The 21697-nt window shown below is 42.2% G+C and overlaps 1 protein-coding gene and 1 long non-coding RNA gene across 2 annotated transcripts; both read right to left on the bottom strand.

The window, feature by feature from the left end:
* Positions 1-4915: 4915 nt before the first annotated feature.
* LOC124261705 lies at positions 4916-19759 on the bottom strand. Its single transcript, XM_046696052.1, has 2 exons — positions 19729-19759; positions 4916-5786 (listed from the first exon to the last, which is right to left on the bottom strand). Exons 1-2 carry the CDS (start codon positions 19746-19748, stop codon positions 4916-4918), a joined length of 891 nt encoding a protein of 296 aa, XP_046552008.1. The 5' UTR covers positions 19749-19759.
* LOC124261711 lies at positions 17267-18376 on the bottom strand. The gene is made up of 3 exons (XR_006894405.1): positions 18355-18376; positions 18279-18316; positions 17267-17310 (listed from the first exon to the last, which is right to left on the bottom strand). It is a non-coding gene; the product is annotated as an uncharacterized LOC124261711 (long non-coding RNA).
* Positions 19760-21697: the final 1938 nt, after the last annotated feature.

The raw sequence follows: 21697 nt of genomic DNA, 5'->3' as shown, positions 1-21697 counted from the left end.
AGATCTTCCTACCCGACAACATACACTTCATGGGGGTGAAATTAACCCCTGAGCTATTATCAGAAAACCAGTTGGAAACTATATCTCAATAGTATTATAGCAATGACCAGTCATTGTCCCAACGCTACGCTTAACGATCTAGGGGACACGGAGGGATTCGATCAGCCTGGTGAGGAAGACGCCTTGTACGCCCTGCACTTGAAAGACAACGTGTATAGGCGGGCAGCAATAGTTGATAATCTGCCTAAAATCACACTCGGGGACCTAGGAGTCACAAAGGGGTTCGATCAGCCTGGTGAGGACGGCACCTCGTATGTCCTGTCCTTAAGAAAAGGTGTGTACGTGAGGAAGCATCTACCAGACGACTTTATAGAGCCCAAATGGTTGATCAACATGACCCTCACCGCACCTTATATCTCGTTAAACAAAGATAGGGAGGTCTCCGAAATTAGGAACAACGGCCTCTTGTTTGGGGTTTTCGTTCCGAACCATAGGATAAGTACTCGGCTAACAGATGATCACACGAATAACATGTTAGTTGTTTCAGGCTGAGAGGGCGAGTTAAGGTTTGACGTCCCCGATACCTCATTATCCTGGATGACTATGAAAAAAGGCTCCACACTCGCCATAGAAGTCTTCCTCGGATCGGTTCGTAATGATACAGAACGACAATTTTTACCTGGGGTGAGAATACGCTGGGGCATCACTGACAGGCACCAACGTTGCCGTATCATCATATGACCGGACCCCTCAACGGGTTCTATAGCCCCCTTAGTAAGCTGCCCCATTAATGTTCGTGTAGACGCAGAGTTACCTATTAGCCTCTCACCTATTACCCTGTACAATAATCTAAACCTTATAAGCCTGAAATATACTATACAAGAATTAAATGTCGTACGATTTAAAGATCTTTTTTAGAATATGTTATATACACACAGGATGGGGCTGTACCCAGTCGTAGAGGAAGTAGCGAAGACCCTGGAAACTGTAGACGGGTTCCGTTTGAGACAGTTATGTGATGTGAAACGCCAACTAGAACAAGACCGTGACACGCGTAAAGCGCTATGTAAGAAGCACCATAGAGCTTTCAATATCGTGGACGGGGCTGATACTGCCCTTATGACAACCAGCATGGGGCTGGGGGCGGCAGGTGTTGGGTTGTTAGCTACCATCGTGGCTTTCCCCGTAGTGCTAGGCATTGAAATAACAGCTGGGGTGGCAGGGGTGTTAGGGTTGGCGCTTAAGTTTGCATCACGCAGACTGCATCGTAAGGCATTGAAACACGACGAGATCAGGGTTCTGGCCGAAGCAAAGCTTAACACAGTAAGTGAGCGTATTTCCATGGCACTCACTGACAACAAGATCTCGGAGGAGTAGTTTCGTTCAATCCTCTCTGAACTCGAAAAATATAACAAAATGAAACAAGAGATTCGATCCAAGTCTCGTAAGTCTGCTATCAGCGAAGACGAGAAAAAAAAGGACATAGAACAAGGGGGTGAAAAAAGCCCAGCAAGCCTTTATTACAAACACCAAAGAGATTATAGGCAATTCACATTAAACTGTTTCATTGAGGTCAACGTGACATAGTGCCCCAGGATTGACCCGTTAAACCGAGATACCTCAGCTAAGTCCCCAGTAGCTCAGTTGGTTAAGTGGTGAGACAGTGAGGTATAACATTGGGCGTTCGTATCCCGCTGGTGTCTCAACTTTTTTTTATAGGTCGGGAAAGTAGTAGGGGTAATGGGGCGAGATCTAAGGGCCTGACAAAAGCCTTATTTCATAAATAAGGCTTTGCAGAGGCTTTTGTTGAAAGTGGTTTCGTACCCCCATTGTATATACTACTGATGTATTGCCGAATGTGGTGATAAACTACCAACAAGCAAGCAGTACTCAGTTCTACCATGCCATCAGTGCTGGACTGGTACACAGTGTCAGTAATGGTATATTACCCATCAAAAGTTTAGACTCACTTAAAGAACTCACTATATGTTATGTATATATATATATGTGGTTTCTCTACAACGTTGGGGAACCAACTGCAAACCTTATGCATATGGGTTGCACGAGGATCAATACATCAACTTGCTGAAAAGCATGTGCAAATATCGTGCATGTGAACAGCTGCGTTTTGGTGTTGAGTTTGTTAAGAATTCGCCAATTTTCACTGCGTTTCACCATTTATTGAACTCATGACAATAATCTTTTCAACGTTACAAATTTGTTTTACAAGACATCAGTTCATGTGTAAACAGTACCTTTAAATAGTAAGGAATATTTTGCAAAATCTAGTTTAGAACAGTTGACTGAAGTAAGTGGCTTCATTTACACTAGTGAGTCTAAACTTTTGATGGGTAGTATATATTACCGCATATGCTGTATTGGGACCCACCCCTCAAAACGATCTTAGCGCTAAGGTGATCGTTACTCAAATGCTTTAGGATTGACTTACTGTTATCATCGTAGAGCTAAGATTCCAGCAGTTTTCCTTCTCTGTTCCTTTGGTATCTTATTATTTCCCTTAACTGTCAATCTTCCTTTGGGTCTATGTCTGATAGTGGCTTGTGATGTAATTTGTTGTAGTAAATATTCTTAAAGAGGGTTTTTCTGAGTTGTAAGAACATGGCCCCATTCCTTTTCTCTTTGTGAACAAATATACTCATGGAAACAAATAGGGGAACACATGAAAGTACAAGTGTTCCTTTATTTTTTCCAGGTTTCTTCACAAGGTATGTATTGCACTGTGCCTGAAAATCTGGAAAATAAAGGAACACTTGTACTTTCATGTGTTCCCTTATTTGGTTCCATGAATATATGTTTGAACCAACATCGTTTTGTGGAACGGGGTTTAGTATTGGTTCGCTACCACTATGATAATGTCGGTCTTGTCACTATTAAGCCAGTTTTTGCCTGACCAAGACAGGTATTTGGAAAGGTATAACTGAGAACAATTATTTCTCTTACGACAAGCATGGATTACTGAAGATCAGTTCTACCCCGGATCGTCCCGGGTCATGCTCCTGGCTTCAGAAGTGTCAAACTGAACAGCACCAAGGCTAATACCACCACATACTACTCACATCTACTGATGAGATACAACAAACTCTCATAATTCACGATTTATTTTTATCACATTAGCACATACAAATGCCACTGCATGTTATTATATCATACAGCAGTGATGAGGGCAAAAGTCCAATGTTCCATGAGAGGGTATTTTCAAACCTACTCAGTCAGGTGGAAACAGGCCGTCCTGTAAAAGCAACACCGCACATACCTACAATATTCTTATACTATTTGACCGCCTCCGTGGTGTAGTAGTTAGAGCGTCCGCCGGGTGAGCGGAAGGTCGCGGGTTCGATCCCCGACCGCGTCATACCAAAAAGTTAAAATATGGTACTTGTTGGTCCTGTCTGGCGCTCGGCAATAATGGGTACAACAAGGACAGGTCGGTTGGAGTCAGTATAATGTGTCTGAGTGGGGGTATTCATGCTTCACTGTGGCATGGTATCTCAGTGGACTAGCATTCTAAAACCAGCTTAAACCTTCAAGTTTCAAAATTGACGTGGCGTTGAATAAAGAAAACCTCTATCTAAGCAAGTAGTGTCCATTAAAGGTTGTCATCGACAGCATGTTTCAACATTTGACTAATCCCCAAACCCGTTGTTTTATGTTATGGCACAAGTGTTATGGTCTCAGAATTTCTGCCCACAAGGCGTTCAGCCGTCAGTACATAGGATCATATTCAGGCCACGTTTTATTTTCAAGTTTTCGAGCCATTGCATATTGCTCGATTGTGTCGGTTGAGCACGCATCAAAGGGTCTAGTCTGGATGTAACGGAGTCCGTTATTTACACCCAATGTCTGCATAATACATGATGTAACAACGCCATGCCTTGGCATCCAGTGTCAGTACAGTCAAGTGTCGTATAGTGTGGTGTGTTGGTGTGAAATGTCTGCATAATTAATGATGTTACAACGCCATGCCTTGGCATCCAACGTCAGTACAGTCAAGTGTCGTATATAGTGTGGTGTGTTGGTGTGAAATGTCTGCATAATTAATGATGTTACAACGCCATGCCTTGGCATCCAACGTCAGTACAGTCAAGTGTCGTATAGTGTGGTGTGTTGGTGTGAAATGTCTGCATAATTAATGATGTTACAACGCCATGCCTTGGCATCCAGTGTCAGTACAGTCAAGTGTCGTATAGTGTGGTGTGTTGGTGTGAAATGTCTGCATAATTAATGATGTTACAACGCCATGCCTTGGCATCCAGTGTCAGTACAGTCAAGTGTCGTATAGTGTGATGTGTTGGTGTGAAATGTCTGCATAATTAATGATGTTACAACGCCATGCCTTGGCATCCAGTGTCAGTACAGTCAAGTGTCGTATAGTGTGGTGTGTTGGTGTGAAATGTCTGCAAAAATATTTGCTTCGTGGTAAAGTATAACGGCATCCAATGTGAGTACAGTCAAGAGTTGAATAGTATGGTATCATGGTGTGAAATGTCTGCATAGACAGGTGTTTCATAGTAACTTGACTTGGCATCAAAGTCGGTACACTAAGAATCTTAAAATGTCCTTTAGACTGAGCAGATCTGGGTAGATTTAAAGAAATTAGTATAAGTCAGATGGCATCAGAGGTCAGCATAGTTGAGATATCCCTCAAAGTTCAGTACAGAGTTAAGTGTGCTCTCCCACGACATGACAACGAAAAGTCTGTTGAGTTGAGCTTTCTCCAGTATCAGTATCTGACGTGGAATCTTTGGTTAGAAGAAACCTGATTAGCTGCTGATAACATCAATGTATCAGTTAAATGTGACCAGTAAGATCACGTACCCACTGCTTCGCCTCGTTTTCCCCGCTTGTCGGTGCACACAGACATCTAAACATCTGCACGACTTCTTGCCTGCACTCTTCAAACTTGTTCACGTCCCCGCCCTGTTGAAGCCAGTACTGTTTGGCGTACTCGTTCGTCCACATACAACTGACCGTTGTTCAGTAAACGAATCAGATCGATGATGCTCCTATCAACGGCAGGACCGGAGTAGAAGTTGTTGGTGTAATAGTCGTACATATAAGTGACCACCATGTCAGAAATCTCTTTGATGGCTGCTCCATAGGCAGTTGCGTTGGCATCAATGTATTGGTCTTCTTCTCGAATATGAGCAACCATCTGGTGGCCGATTGACTGGGTGGTGGCTGCAGGAAGAGGTGTGTGATATGCTTTATAAGCTGCTGTGTGTTCTTTATTTTCAAGCAGTTGAGCTGCAGTGCTTCCAATCCTAGCAGCAAATCGGTCAATGATTGTCCGAAACACCTTCAGCACGTTGTTGTTGATGACATGTTCGCCACGATGCGATGGCTTCTTCTGTTCCCCTTTACTGGTCTTTGGGTCTGATGGCTTTTTGGATTTGTTGGTCAATTCTTTGATGTTAATCTGAGTAGCAGCAGGTTTTTTACCAGCTCCTTTCATGGATTGTGCAGCTCCTCCTTTCCCGGATTTTCCACCTTTACCTTTCATGGCATTCATGACTTCTTTGGGACCAATGCCCTTCATTACGACCTTTTCAGCAACTTTAAGGTGTGCAGAATCCGGGGCACCTGCTGTCCCATATGTGAGGACATCCAGCACAAGACTCAGAGCTGCATCGGCTCCATTTTCCTTTGCAAGGTCATAGGCGCCATGGCAGACGGCTGATATAGCTTCAACCGTGTTCTGGAGAGTACCCACGACTGGGAAGATGTCCAGCCATTCTGTCCATACGCTCATGTTTGTTGTTGCTTGTCTGAAAAAAACAAGAGAACATTGAATGGGTGAGTGAGTGAGTTACGTTTTAAGTCGCACTCGGCAATATTCCAGCTATATGGCTGTCTGTAAATAATTGAGTCTGGACCAGACAATCAAGTGATCAACATCATGAACATCGATCTACACAACTGCGATATGATGACATCACAGTCATTGTTATCGTGACGTGTGTCAACAAAGTCAGCGAGTCTGACCACCCGATTCCGTTAATCGCCTCTTCCGACAAGCATGGGTTACTGATGATCAAATGGGTAATAAATACATTCCATTTAAATGTGATTGGGTGAATATGTTTAAGACCGCTTGTAGCAATACTCGAGCAACTTCCTCTGAGTAGACACCAGGAGGGTGTTTCACATATTCGAAGCTGGGAATTCCCTCACAGGGGAAACGTCTAAACGGCTAGACTTCCTGCCGACTCTTAAAGGTCACATGCAACCAAAAAATCAAACATAATTAAAACACAATTATCACTACTTCATGACATATAATATGCATTGCTGATTATGAAAAAACAAATAAACCAAATTATATGCGTATAATCGCAAATCAAAAGTGCAATATTTTGTACTTGGGTTTACCTCCCTCGAAACGAAGCAGCCGGGATACCGAACCCAGTCAGAGCGGGTGGGTGTGCACTCAAGTGTAACGGCTGGTTCATTAGCAGATGCCGCCTACACGGGTCATTGTGTGTGTGTATATATAGAAAGTTGGGTTTTGTAAATACATGCTCATTTTTTGTGTATAACATTTTGCAATCAACAGACATCATAACATGTCATATGTTCAAGTATCACACCTGCCTGTCTGTGTAAATACATAATGTGACAGAGACCAAACTCGGGCCATAAATCAATGCGTTTTGTTTATGGTTTATAGCCTGATTGGTGTTAAGTTCAAATTGCATGTGGTCAGTGATCGCAGTTGTGTATTGAATATTGTCATTAGCAGACAGGCAGGCAGACACACTGGTGTCAATAAAACAAGACATTGAGTTTTGTCTGTGACAGCAACATATCTATATCACAGTTAGAAATCGTGTCGACTCTAAATAATGACATTGCTTTTAATTATCGACCTGAGAAAGTGACTCGGTAAGAAGAACGTGTGGTGAAATAGATAAATGAAATTATATAAACAGTTTATTTACTGTCATAACATACAAAAAGCTCGCGCCTGTGAGATATCAACAAAACATTATGAAACTAGCTCACACCAAAGCCTTCACCGAGTATTCACCAGACAGCCCGCTTCCAAGTTGCGCGAACCTATTTCACTGCGCACGTGCTATGAGCGCAGCCAGCTGTTGAAACCCGTATTCCTCAGAAAAGTCTGGGGAAAATTAGTGAAACGTTTGAACTCCGATTTCGCGCGTTTTTTTTCATCGCGCTATTTTTTAACTTTATAAGTTGAATTTGCATTTTTGACGCTTTTTTTCGGTAAGTCCATACCGAAAGGTATCAGAATCTGCAAAGTTGTGTTTTACGTTGCATGTGACCTTTAACGTTCTTTGTTGTTTAAAACCATATTCCAGATATATATGGCGGCGGTCTGTAAATAATCGAATCCGGACAAGACAATCCAGTGATCTACAGCATGAGCATCAATATACGCATATGGGATACGATGACATCACAGTCATAATAATCAAGATATCATCAATTCAACACTCGTAATGCCAGCAACGTTTTCGGCAACATTTTATTTTTCAAGATAATAATGGACGTGCTCATATTGCTAGGATTCTGACCCGTTTCACCCAATGGCAAAACATTCATGTCATGGCCAGACTGAGTGAGTGAGTTAGCTTTTCAGCTGCTTTTACCAATTTCCGAGCACTATCACAGCGGGGTGGGGGGGGGGGGTGGCATTAATGGGCTTTACACGTTGTACCCGTGTGGGGAATCGAACCTGGGTCTTCGACGTGACGAACGAACGCTTTAACTACTTTGCTATCCCACCGCCTCGTCATAGCCAGAACTCCCTTGACACCCTTTAAACACGTCTACTGGCAAACAAGGATAAGTTGGACCGGCGCAGAGAAGTAGGCGGTGCATGGCATTGCGCACACCCACGAAACAGGCACTATTAAAAGATAGCACCTGCCACTGTCGAACTCGGAGTTCGCTGAGACAGGCCACGCGCTTCACCCATCGCATTATACTTGATCACGGACAACCTGGGGCCCGTTCGTTCACAATGGCAAGCACCAGTGGGCGGCTCTCATACATGCTAATACGGGTCAATTGTCCAGTCAGTGCCCAACTTATCCTTGTTTGCCAGTAGGACGTCATTGCCAGATGTGTATATCTCTATATGTTGACAGTGCCATTCCAGTGCTCGTGGGTTTCACCACCAAAGTGATAACTGCCTTACACCGGCTTCTTCCTCAGAATAGTGTTCAAATAAATAGAAACATCGAAATAGAAATAATTTTGGTAAGAAATCGCGGTCAAAAGTACGGTCGATTGAAAAGTTTGTTAAACTGACTCAACCAACCAGCGACTGAAACTCACTAAAACCTCTCACTCACTCATATTATGTTCGGGCCGTTAAAAAGTTGAGATTGGATAATTCCTGGAAACCTATGAAAACCTATGAAGAGCGTTACATGTCAATGAGCGGCTCTCCTTCCAGTGAGGGAGGGAGTTTTGCGCAGCACTCAGCAATATTCCAGCTATATGGCACCGGTCTGTAAATAATCGAGTCTGGGAAAGACAATCCAGGGATCAACAGCATGAGCATCGATCTACGCAATTGATATACGATGGCATGTGTCAACCAAGGCAGCGAGCCTGGCCACCCGAACCAGTTTGTCGCGTCTTACGACAAGCATGGGTTACTGAAGATCAGGGGTGGTGGGGTGGCCTAGTGGTTAAAGCGTCCGCCCGTCACGCTTAAGACCCGGGTTCGATTCCCCACATGGGTGTCCCCCGCCGTGATGTTGCTGTAATATTACTAAAGGCGACGTAAAACTATACTCACTCACTACTGAAGATCAGTTCTAACCCGGACCTTCATTGGTCGCTCTTATTTGAAGGTCAGTTTTCCCATGTCACTTTTCATTACAGTGCTATTTGACATGCTACTGTACTGTCGTACCATCTTTTACATATTCAAAACCCTGTCACCTGAAAAAAATACTTGTTTCCATTTTACGCATTGTGATATTTAATTATTTACTACACGTTAAATACATGCTGTTAATCGTAGTATCCTAATTGCGTCGATCGATGCATGTGACAGTGTTTCAGTTGTCTCCCTTTCCTTTTCTTTTCGCTTTTCATGAATCTGTGATTCCATGTGATATGATTTATACTGTGATGATCATATGTATAATGATTATGTTTACAGGTATTCTCTTCATCTGCTAAAAGCTAAATATTGCTGAAAGCCGCGTAAAACCATACTCACTATACAGTCTAGACTAGGACCACGTCACGACTCTCTTCTAGTGCTGTGTGTGGCGTTAAACAACAAACAGACAAAAAACAAGAACAAACAAACAAACATAGAACCGTTTTTCAGATGAGCGAATAAAGGAGACCCGCTTATGGCACGAATAATGCACTTCCCTCAAATAGGTCAAATATAAACTAAGTGGGGGGCACATTTTGACATGTAACACTTGAGTAATTCAGTGACGTGACACATTAGACATCGAAAACTCTAAGAACTTACGTGTCTGCTCTCAACAAAAGGTCCCGCGACTGATAAAATGTCAAGTCTCAGACTGATTTATTAATCTGACACTGCCCACGCAAACTCGATTCATACATCCGCGTTTAGCTGTCAATCATTGAGTCACATCGAGTCACAGAAATTAATTTTCTTCCTTGCAAATGTCTGCCATTGTCCTACATCTTTGCATGGAGAGTATCATATTACAGTCGACTATGTAAGTGATAGAGCTTAGTTTTACGCCGCACTCAGCAATATTCCAGCGCAATTGGGAACCCATGTCAACCAACCACCCGATCCCTTAAGTCGCCTCTTACGACAAGCATGGGTTACTTAAGATCGATTCTAACCCGGATCTTCTCGGGTGATACACATAAGGAGAGTCTTATTGATATCAAAATAAATCAGTCTGTAAACAATCGAGTCTGGACCAGACAAACTAGTGATGAACAACATGAGCATCGATCTACGCAATTGGGATACGATTGGGAGCCCCCGATCCTGTTGGTCGCTTCTTACGACAAGCATGGGTTTCTGAAAACCACTTCTAACCCGGATCTTCACGCGTCTCATTATCTCTAACTCTCTTCATACCAGTGTATATATGATGTCAATAGGGTGGTCACTTGGAGCCTGACCACACGATCCCGTTAGCATGGGTATCTGAAGACCAGGGTCAAGTAGTTAGGCACGCTGATTTGGTCGGGTGAGTGAGTGAGTATGGTTTTACGCCGACTTGAGCAATATTCCAGCAATATTACGCCGGGGAACACCAGAAATGGGCTATAAACATTGTACCCATGTGGGGAATCGAACTCTGGCCTTCGGCGTGACGACCGAGGGCTTTAACCACTGGGCTACCAAACCGCCACACCTTTCTTACCAAGATGTCAAAGAAGACCATACAGCTCTTGCTCAGAAGTTGTTTCATCAAGCTTACAAAATATATTTTTATAGAAAATAGATGGTTTAGTTGTAGATGCGTGGACAACAATTCCACATGTGACACATTAAAGACCACATTCTTCCCTGCTTTGGCTTGTACCATATCGTTTAGTGTTTTTAACTGATTAACATTTGACATGCCCTTGCGTGTGTTTGTGACTGGAACCATTTTCAAGAACTCCTAGAATCAAAACTATTTGATAAAAATACATAAACACTTGCTGACGGTACAGAAGGAATGGTACCATCGACTTCGCTTTAGTAAATATTTCTTATAAACATTAAAACGACTTATTATAATGCTAAAATCAAACTTTGCCACATGAATCCTCTATTTATATCTGGTGGTCAATAGTACAAAGTATAAGATCACCCATGTGCACAAGGGCAGGTGGGACAAATGTTATGCCATCTTAATGCAATGAAAATGTATAGCTTTAAAGATATGGCTTGTCTTCTATTGTAATCCATAAAATATTAATGGAACATTAGTCGACAAGTCTTTGTGCATTAATAGCTAATTATAATTAATATTCTTATGTCAGCTTCCCTATATGGTACGATGTGTTGCAGCATAGTTGCAGATATATTTGTGATATTGAAAATTAGGACAAAACTAAGTATAAATATCTTAAATATCCTGCAAAGGTATAGGTCCTGGGTGTGGCTTTAATTGTTTCTCTAACATTATAGAAATCTGTAAATTGTGAAAGAATAGTGATGATGATCTGTGTTGTGAAATAAGTAGTTTGGACTGCTTGGTGTTCTTCAATCCAATATTGGTATGCAGATCAGGAGCATGTGGGCCCTTGTATTTATTCACCAGGGCAGGTACGTATAAATATTCCCTACGTTCACTCTCCCTCCATCTGACCAATGGTTTGTAAGATCTTTGGGCTATTGTATCGAGTCACAGAGTCGAACCCGTGAATCTCCGGAACCCGTGAATTGTCTGGTCCGGTTACAGACCGCCGCCATATAGCTGGAATAGTACAATCAAAAGTAACGATTCCCCAAGTAGAAATGTAGCACTAATGGGAACAGTCCTGACAGGAAAGTGAAAGTAGGACAATGAGCCACTGTGGTTATACACTGGTGCAACCGACAGAGCAGGGCTCATTGGATAGGGGCATTGCACAAGGGGATCAGTCAGTGGGTTGAGGAAGGAACATCTCAGGATATGACACTGCAGGATTTCTAGTTGCGCTATCTGCTCGAATGTGGAGTAAACAGGAAGGTCTTCTTCAACTAGGATGTTAAACTGGTTGTGTACAAGCAGCCAATAACCACTGACGCACTTTTCAGATTTCAATGTGACCTGATCCGGCAAGTAGAGCAAACAGCAGAGCGACGCTCGACTCCGCTGCAATATTTAAATTGGTTTGTTGTCTATCACCAGACTTAGCCATAAGGCGGCGGTCTTTAATAATCAAGTTTGGACCAGACAATCCAGTGATCAACAGCATGCTCATCGATCTGCGCAACTGGGAAACGATGACATTTGTCAACCAAGTCAGCAATTCTGACCATCCGACTCCGTTAGTCGCCTTACGACAGGCATGGGTTATTGAAGACCAATTCTAACCCTATTTTTATGTGTCTTTGGTCTCGACTACAAGTTGTTCGACGTCCATGTTTATGGAAGCCGTGGTGGCTGAGTGGGTAAGACGGCAGATTTTGTGTGCTGGCGATTAGGTGCCTGACTCCAGGTCAGGTCCTGACTGTAGGTCAAGACTCGATTATTTTCACCCCCGCCATATAGCTTGAATATTACTGAGTGCAGCGTTAAAAACCAACGAACCAACCAGTCCAGACGACAGACTTTGGGTACCCTCTGTTTATATAGGCCTATAATGACTTCTTTGCTCTTTGGTGCGTTGGGGTAGCCTAGTGGTTAAAGTGTTCGCTCGTTACTCTGAGGATCCGGGTTCGATTCCCCACCTGAGTACAATGTGTGAAGCCCATTTGCTGTGTCGCCCGCCGTGATATTGCTGAAATATTGCTAAAAAGGGCGTAAAACTAAACTCACTCACTCATGATGTATGAATGGGCCATTATTACTGTCTCCTGTCTACAGGCCCTATAATGAGGTCTCTGAATTCCAGTATTATAATTATTGGGCCCATGGGTCATGATTGGCTTGTTTATACATGTGTCCAGTGAAGAGTACAATTCATGGGTGGAAACAGGGCGGAAACAGTACACCTCTGCATATCGTACAGACCCGTCTAGGACAGACATAAATATACTGCAATAACTTTTTTTTTTTTACCTTTTGGCAATGAAAATAAGTAGCAACATCCGAAACTAATAAATGGTTTAATAAGATGGCCTATATCCCCTTCAAAAATTGTTCAGACGGTAGGTTTTGGAACATGTACAGACCGATTATTGGGACATGGGTCATGAGCGAGTGAGTGAGTTTAATTTTACGCCGCTTTCAGCAATATTTCAGCAAAAGAAATGGTCTTCACACATTGTACCCATGTGGGGAATCGAACCCGGGTCTTCGGTGTGACGAGCCAACGCTTCAACCACTAGGCTACCCCACCGCCCGTCATGACTTGACCATTTGGGACTTGTTTCTTTCAGTACAAGATTCGTTGAGTGAATGACGGCAGACCTGCTCAATTTACCATCATATTAGGCGTGATTGAATTATGCAGCTTTCTATTTTGCAGGGCTCCTCCACTACGCCTTACCCGTAACAGGGCACAAACGTGGGCTGCCAGTTGATTGTGTTATCATATCTCGATAGTGGACTTGATTCTATCAACCACTGGTTTACAAGGCCTAGAATCGATCAGTTACACGTAGCCAACACCGCTGGACCATTCTGACTGTAGGTAAAACACATATTTCTCACACATTCCAGATACGTATTCACACTAGTGTGTGTATGCATGCACACACGCGTGCGCTTGTTATAATCTACTGCGCGTGTGTGTGTGCATGTGTGCGTGCGTGCGTGCGCGCAATGTGTGTGCGGGTGCGTGTTTATGTGTCAAGTGCATGCGAAGGCACTGAGTGAGTGAGTTTGGTTTTACGCCGCTTTTAGCAATATTCCAGCAATATCAGGCGGTAGGTTTGGGGGTATGTACAGACCTATTATTGGGTCATTGGTCATGATATTGTGAGTAAGTCCGTTTAAATTAATGAGACATTTAGCTATATTCCAACAGGGGACACCAGAAAAGGGCTTTACACATTGTAGCCATGTGCGAATCGAACACGACTTCGGCGTGACGAACACATTAACCACTAGACTACCCCACCTCCCGGCGAAGGCATTGAGCGACAGCACCTAGCCACCCAGCCACCCAGCCACCCAGCCACCCAGCCATCCAACGCCCCTTCAATTAGCAGTCACTTTCAAGAAGACTGACTGACTGAGTTTTTAGTTTTACGCCGCTTTTAGCAATATTCCAGCAATATCACGGCGGGGACACCAGAAATGGGCTTAACACATTGTACCCATGTGGGGAATCGAACCCGGGTCTTCGGCGTGACGAGCCAACGCTTTAACCACAAGGCTACCCCACCGCCCGACACTTTCAAGAAGATGATTCACTCAACCATGACACATATAACAGCAGAGTATCCTGAGCGGAGTACAGCATACCCGGACACACAGTTCCCACAAAATCAGATTCCCTGTATTTTAAATAACTTTACCGAGAAGCCGCCAACGCAGTGTGCAGTATTTGAAAAAAAGTAAGGCCAGAAATGCTTGGAAAATGCTTTTTGGCAATTATTTGATAATGGTTGATATTTCAGATTCAAAAGTCATATATAGTCATTCATACCACCACGACCTAATATGGCATATGAGTGATCACGGTGTACTATTTCCTTATCATAACGATTACTCATAAATTATCGAAAAATCCATGGCAGAAACACTTCTAAGAAACAAACTATACTGTGACCCACCTGGCAGGCAGAATTCGGCGTGACTCACAATATCATGACCAGCGTTTTGTAATGCAAGGGCAGTACATGTCAGGGACTGTCTCAAAATATCAAGTGTTAGTATCACAGCTGGTGGAGGACTCTAGCGGAATTAAACAGGACATTTATTGTATTTTTGATCTCATCGTGCATTTTAGCACACGTCTGTGGGATTTTACGTTCATACAGTTGATTAACTGCACCCCGTATGACACCCTTATCAAAACTATCCAGTTTGTATTTCTCATCTGGTTTTGATTTTGACACGACCCCTGAGGTAACTGATGTGTTTACAACTTTGTAAACCTGACTATGTCAAATTAAGGGCTTTACATATTCTAAAGTAAACCCTGTCATAGCTGACGAGAGGTTTCTCCCTTTGTTTCTCCAGTATGAACTACTGGTATAAATTTGAAATTAATTGTTCTGCAGAGATATCAAGTCGCATGTTGCCAGTTCAATGCTCATACACGAAGTGAAACTTCTATGGGTGAACAAGATTATCAATAGGATTTCAATTAAGGCTTTTTTACGTAATTCGTTTGGATATAACTACTACAAGAGTTCCATCTTTTTCACATAGAGATGTTCATAAAAAAACCCAACTTTTTACAATCATTTATGTAATTTAGTTGGTTGAGGCTATATGAATATTTATAGTCTGTATTTCAAAACTACAGTTTGTACTTAGATTATTTACGAATGTTGTTAAAACGTCAAAGTTTCCTCCTGAGAAGTCATCCCTCAAGTGCATTTTATCATCTGAGCTTTAATATCCAAGGTAGAGTCGTACATGTGTCATGTATGTGCTTTTATCTTGTGTCAGATTCACCATATTGATATTGAAGCCAATAAGCATTTTCCAAGCATTTCGGGCCTGACTTTAGTTAAGAACGCGACCCAACAAAGGTAAGGACAATAGCACTGTCGGGTCGCACTTGAGAGTGGGTAACAAGGACATAAGTTATAGACATCCTGAACGGAGGATGGTGAGGGTTGTTGTTGTTTGAGGTTAAGGACAAGTGTAACACTTATAACTCAAATAACACTGAGACACTCGCTGCTCAGTACTCAAGATAGTGTGTACGGAGTTGCAGGTAAAGTTTCTTGCGTAAAGTCAGGTGGGAGGTTTCTAGAAAAGGTAGGCGTTCGCTCATATCCCCATTGGTACGGAAGCTTATTAGGGCCATTCGTTTTTTCGGATACATATTATGTTTTTAGATACCTACGAAGTTGAAATTTCATGAAAATGATCTTGAAATTTCGAGATATAATGTTGAAATTTCAAGATCGTTATCTTAAATTCAAATGAAGAACCCCCCCCCCAAAACAAAACAAAAACGAATGGCCCTAAAGGCTTAGGTAGTGTACATCTTAGTGAGAAGGATTTACGACCTCCCTTTGTGGGACAACTGAATTTATGTCTTTAGTTGCCATCAGGTAGATATGTACTCTCATTGCTTTTGTTGTTAGTAGTCGATCTTCGTTTCAGTATTTTGAATTTTAACAAAGCTTACATAGAAGTGAGTGAGTTTAGTTTTAACCCGCCAGAAATGGGGTCATGTGGTGTATCAAACCTGGATTTTCGGCGTGACGAGCGAACGCCTTAACCACTACACTAACTAGACCACTACATTAATTCCAACCCGGATCTTCATGGGACCTCTGGCGTGTCGTTTCCAGGTTTTTGCTAAACGCTGTGTAGAACCACATTTATTGAAGCCCTTTAAACGTTCTTCCAATAATTACTCCCTTTTTGTTCTTTCAGACAAGTAACAGCAAACATGAGTGTATGGACAGTTTGGCTTGACTTCATCCCAGTCGTGGTTACAGTCAAGAACACGGTCGAAGCCATGGGGACTATGACCTTGCGAAGGAGAAAGGAGCCAATGCCGCTTTGGGTCTTGTGCTGGATGTTCTCACAGGTGGTACCGAACATGCCGCTGGGACTGCTGCCCTCAAAGTGGGTCAAAAACTCGCTCTTAAGGGCACTACAGAAAAAGTTGTGGTGAATGCCATGACTAAAGCCGGGGCCAGAGCTGGTACAAAAGCAGTTGCTGCTCGGATTCCGATCCACGATTTGGGCAAAAAATCAAACAGCCCCAAAGACCCAAAGACCAGTGAGGATGAGAAGAAAAAGCCATCTCAACGTGGCGAACATGTCATCAACAACCTGTACTGAGGGTGTTTCGGACAATCATTGACCGATTTGCTGCTAAGATTGGAAGCACCGCAGCTCAGCTGCTTGAAAATAAAGAGCACACAGCAGCTTATCAAGCATATTACGCACCCCTTCCTGAAGCCACCACCCAGTCTATCAGGTACCACATGGTTGCACACGTTCCGCAACGGCCTATGGTATAGCCATTGGGGAGATATCTGATATGGTGGTCACTTACATGTACGACTATTATGGCAACAACAGCTACAATGCTCCTGTTGTCGATAGGAGTATCACCGAGCTGGATCGTTCACTGAACGAAAGTCACTTGTATGTGGATGAGTACGCCAAACAGTACTGGTTACATCATGGCGGGATTTAGGCCTTGTTTGAGGAGAGCAGACGACAAGTAGTGCAGATGTTCAGACGTCTGTGTGCACCGACAAGTGGGGAGAACGAGGCAAAGCAGTGGGTGCGTGATCTTACTGGCCACACTTAAGTACACATCTCTTGGATGCCAAGACAAGCTATAGTAACCCTCGCCTATACCGACAAAGGATACCAAGACAAGCTGTAGTAACCCTCACCTATACTGACAAAGGATACCAAGACAAGCTATAGTAACCCTCACCTATACTGACATTGGTTGCCAAGACAAGCTACTGTAACCCTCACCTATACTGACATTGGTTGCCAGGACAAGGTACTATAGCCCTCACCTACACTGACATTGGTTGCCAAGAAAAGCTATTGTAACACTCAACTATACTGACATTGGTTCCCAAGACAGGCTACTGTAACCCTCGCCTATACTGACATTGGTTGCCAAGACAAGATATAGTGACCCTCATCTTTACTGACATTGGATGTCAAGACAAAATGCAGTAACCCTCGCCTATACTGACATTGGTTGCCAAGACAAGTTATAGTAACCCTCACCTATACAGACATTGGATGCCAAGACAAAATGCAGTAACCCTCGCCTATACTGACATTGGTTGCCAAGACAAGCTACTGTAACCCTCTGCTGTACTGACACTGGATGCCAAGACAAAATGTAGTAATCCTCACCTATACTGACATTGGATGTTAAGACAAGCTACTTTCACCCTCACCATTACTTACATTGGATGCCAAGACAAGCCACTGTAACCCTCACCTATACTGACATTGGTTGCCAAGACAGGCTACTGTAACCCTCACCTATACTGACATTGGTTGCCAAGACAAGCCACTGTAACCCTCACCTATACTGACATTTGATGCCAAGACAAGCTACTGTAACCCTCACCTATACTGACATTAGTTGCCAAGACAAGCTATAGTAACCCTTACCTTTACTGACATTGGATGCCAAGACAAGATGCTGTAACCCTCACCTTTACTGACATTGGATGCCAAGATAAGCTACTGTAACCCTCACCTGTACTGACATTGGTTGCCAAGACAAGCTACTGTAACCCTCACCTATACTGACATAGGTTGCCAAGACAAGCTATAGTAAACCTCACCTATACTGACATTGGTTGCCAAGACAAGCTACTGTTATCCTCACCTTTACTGACATTGGTTGCCAAGACAAGCTACTGTAACCTTCACCTATACTGACATTAGTTGCCAAGACAAGCTACTGTAACCGTCACCTATACTGACATTGGATGCCAAGATAAGATGCTGTAACCCTCACCCATACTGACATTGGTTGCCAGGACAATGTACTGTAACCCTCACCTATACTGACATTAGATGCCAAGACAAGCTACTGTAACCTTCACCTATACTGACATTGGTTGCCAAGACAGGCTACTGTAACCCACTTGCCTATACTGACAACGGATGCCATGCTGAATAGATGCAGTTGTAACTCTGTTCGGAGCCTAATGTATGCAGTCCATTGCTTCCTTTAATGAACACTAGGATCACCCTAGTCAGGATTGGTTCTCTTATTCAACACACTTCTCTATCTGGAATCTTGCAGGATTCGGAAATGAAAGCAGGCAATAACCCACAATAGTTGACAATATTTTCACAAATGTTACCAGACCAGTGTAGGGCTGTGTAAACAGTTCCCACTGTATAGAGTGAGTTGTAAAATATTTCCAAAGGATAGTATATATTGAAGGTCTCCCTTTGTCAATAAACAGAGCGTACATCTTTAAACATGAATGTCTGTGAAACACTCCTCTACCTTGTGATTTATCCACTTCACTGCTGTGTCCAGGAACTGCTAACTCTCATAAGATATAAAAATTGCTGTCATTCAAAATAATATTCAGGTGTGTCTAATAAAAAGATCAGAATCTAGATGCATGAGTTTGTTTTATTCATCAAGGAAAGTTGTGAGGGCACCCTGCTGTTATATTTTGCCAATAATACACTTATTCTCTATCTTGTAATGTCGTTTTAAGCGATACTAGTACAGCCTAGGCGCTGTGTGCGACGTGCCTCAAAATCCAATAAATTGTCTCAATTCATGCTCCATGAAATGTGCGAAATAAGGAAAAACACAGTTTCCAAATTTGGAACACAAGTCAAGAAACCATCACGCTATAATTCGCCTGAATATGAAAATTAAACACTTATTCTGCACCTTGTTAGGTCATTTTAAGAGATGCTACTATTGTCTAGGCGCTGTGTGCGACGTGCCACAAAATCAGCTCAAGTTGTCTGAATTCATGCACCATGAAATGTGCGAAAGAATAAAAACACAGTTATCAATTTTGGAATACCTGCCACGCACCCATCATGCTATACCTATCCGGAAGATGAACGTAATACACTGATTCACTATCTAGTTATATAAATGTGCAAAGTTACAACAGCACAGTTACCAATTTCGACACACATCTCAAGAAACCATTATGCGACGTGCCTCAAAAATCAGTTAATGTTCTCTCCAATCAAGCTTCATAAAATAGTGAGTGAGTTAGAATTTAACGTCACCTCGGCAATATTTCAGCCATATAGTGACGAGAAATGTTTTACATAAACAATAAATTAAAGTTGCTAAATAATCAGTCATCGAAGGACTGTAAAATAACTAGAGTATCACAGATGGAGTCTAAAACTAGCATGAACATGTAAAACTATTTTATTTACGAAGACAATACAATATAAAAACGGGCTATAGATCGCCAACAACTGAAGGTAGATCACCATACTAGGAACCATGGGGACTTACATTACTTTTGCTACCTGCATGGACCCTAGCTGGATTTACACCATCCCTTCAGCTGTTGGCGATTGTAGGAAAATTTAGCCACAAATTAAAATGACAAGAATACTACGTTTAAAAACACAGGACGTGAAAATTTTACTTTGAAAGTTTTTGGGACTTACGTACCCTCTCAGGAGGACAATAATTTTACGCTACTTCAACCCCCTTTGAGGATACAGCCACTAACAATCTAAGCTGATAATCTACACTACCAATCATTAAAACACATCTATCTACAGAACATATTTATCAAAATTCATTAATTAAATCAATTTCTTTTAAAAAAGCAAGAATTAAATGAAGATGAACAGAATTAAAAAGATCCTTAACAGTTTTAACATTGAAATATTTATCCCTATGATGGAGAATTCAACACAGTCAAGCAGGAGATGCTTGACTGTGACTCTCTCATCACAAGGGATACAAAACGGAGGATCTTCACCTTTTAACAAATATTTGTGAGTGTACCTTGTATGGCCAATACGACATCGTCGCATGATGACCTCTTCAAATCTGGACTGACAACCCAAGTAGGTGTAACCAATATAGGGTTTTATTTCATGTAATTTATTAATACCTACTTGGGTGTCCCACTTCTTCTGCATCAGATCACGGATGTAAGTTCTAATGCTAGCTTTGTAATCAGAGTATGGAATAAGAAGTGGTGTCACAGATTTGTTGAGTGCTGCCTTTGCAGCAAGATCGGCCATTGTGTTCCCTGAAATGCCAACGTGGCTGGGTAACCAACAAAAGACGATGTCGCATTGGCCAGTAGCAAGCTCATTATACAATTCAATAATTTCTAATAAAAGTGGATGTTTACAAGAAATATTTTTAATAGCCTGAAGACACGAAAGAGAATCGGAAATTATTATGTATTGTTTATATTTACGTCGTTTATTAATATAGTGAAGAGCTGTTAATATGGCCTTAGCTTCTGCTGTGAAAATAGAGCTGTTGTTTGGTAGTCGAGAAGATATTGTTCGGGATCCAATGACAGTGGCACATACCACCGCGCCACCATCCTTGGACCCATCTGTAAATAAGGATTTGTATGTATTATATGTATTTTTTAATTGATTATATTTTTGTTTGTATTGCAATTCAACAGTTTCAGATTTCTTAAACTTTGTCAGAGTGAGGTCAACTTCAGGCCTCACCAGTTGCCAAGGAGGAGAAGAAAGAAGACGGGAAGGAGCTATATTTTCCAACTCAATGCCGGCAGCAGAAATGAATGGCTTAATTCTGTGCCCAAGAGGCGGAACAAGAGAAGACTTTTTGTAGTATAAATCCTCATAAAGAAGATTGAAAACAGAGTTAAATGCAGGATTAGACTCGTTAGAATAGAGTTTTGTTATATACTGTAATGATAATTTAATTCGACGTTGGTTGAGGGATGGCTCATCAGCCTCAACATAGAGACTTTCAATAGGAGAGGTTCTAAAGGACCCAAGACAAAGTCTCAGGCCTTGGTGATTGACAGAATCAAGTAGTTTTAGGTTGCTTTTGCTCAAGTTTCGAGCGGACCAATGATCGATATAGGTGGAGGAGGGTAGTTTGATCCCCTCCCCACTTTGAGTTGGAAACAACTTTCAACGAATCGAGTGCCATCCGGCATTTAGCTTTAAGGGATTTAATATGCGGCAGAAACGTTAAATGAGAGTCGAAAATTATACCCAAGAACTTGGCCCCTTGACAACATTGATTGGGGTGCCATTTAAAGATAGTTCCGGGTCTTTATGCGGTGTATATTTTCTACCAAAAGCCTAGACAATTAGTTTAAGACTTGGAGAATTTAAAGCCGTTTTCAAGACACCATTTAGTTATTTTATTTAAACACAACTGCAATTGCCGTTCAATAGTATGCATATTTTTACCACAACAAGAAATATTAAAATCATCCACAAAAAGTGATTCATCGATTGAATCGTTT

This window comes from Haliotis rubra, unplaced genomic scaffold, assembly GCF_003918875.1.
Source record: "Haliotis rubra isolate DU_JTF1 unplaced genomic scaffold, ASM391887v1 Scf804, whole genome shotgun sequence".
NCBI lineage: Eukaryota > Metazoa > Mollusca > Gastropoda > Lepetellida > Haliotidae > Haliotis > Haliotis rubra.
The sequence above is the reverse complement of the archived record's forward strand: the minus strand, read 5'-3'. Positions and strand labels throughout refer to the sequence as shown.

Bases quoted from the DNA above. Each gene is read 5' to 3' on its own strand.
- LOC124261705 (XM_046696052.1), bottom strand. From the start codon at position 19,748: ATGCAGGTAGCAAAAGTAAT. The intron at 5,787-19,728 runs GTAAGTCCCCAT...TGTTTTTTTCAG, and splicing joins ATGCAGGTAGCAAAAGTAAT to ACAAGCAACAACAAACATGA.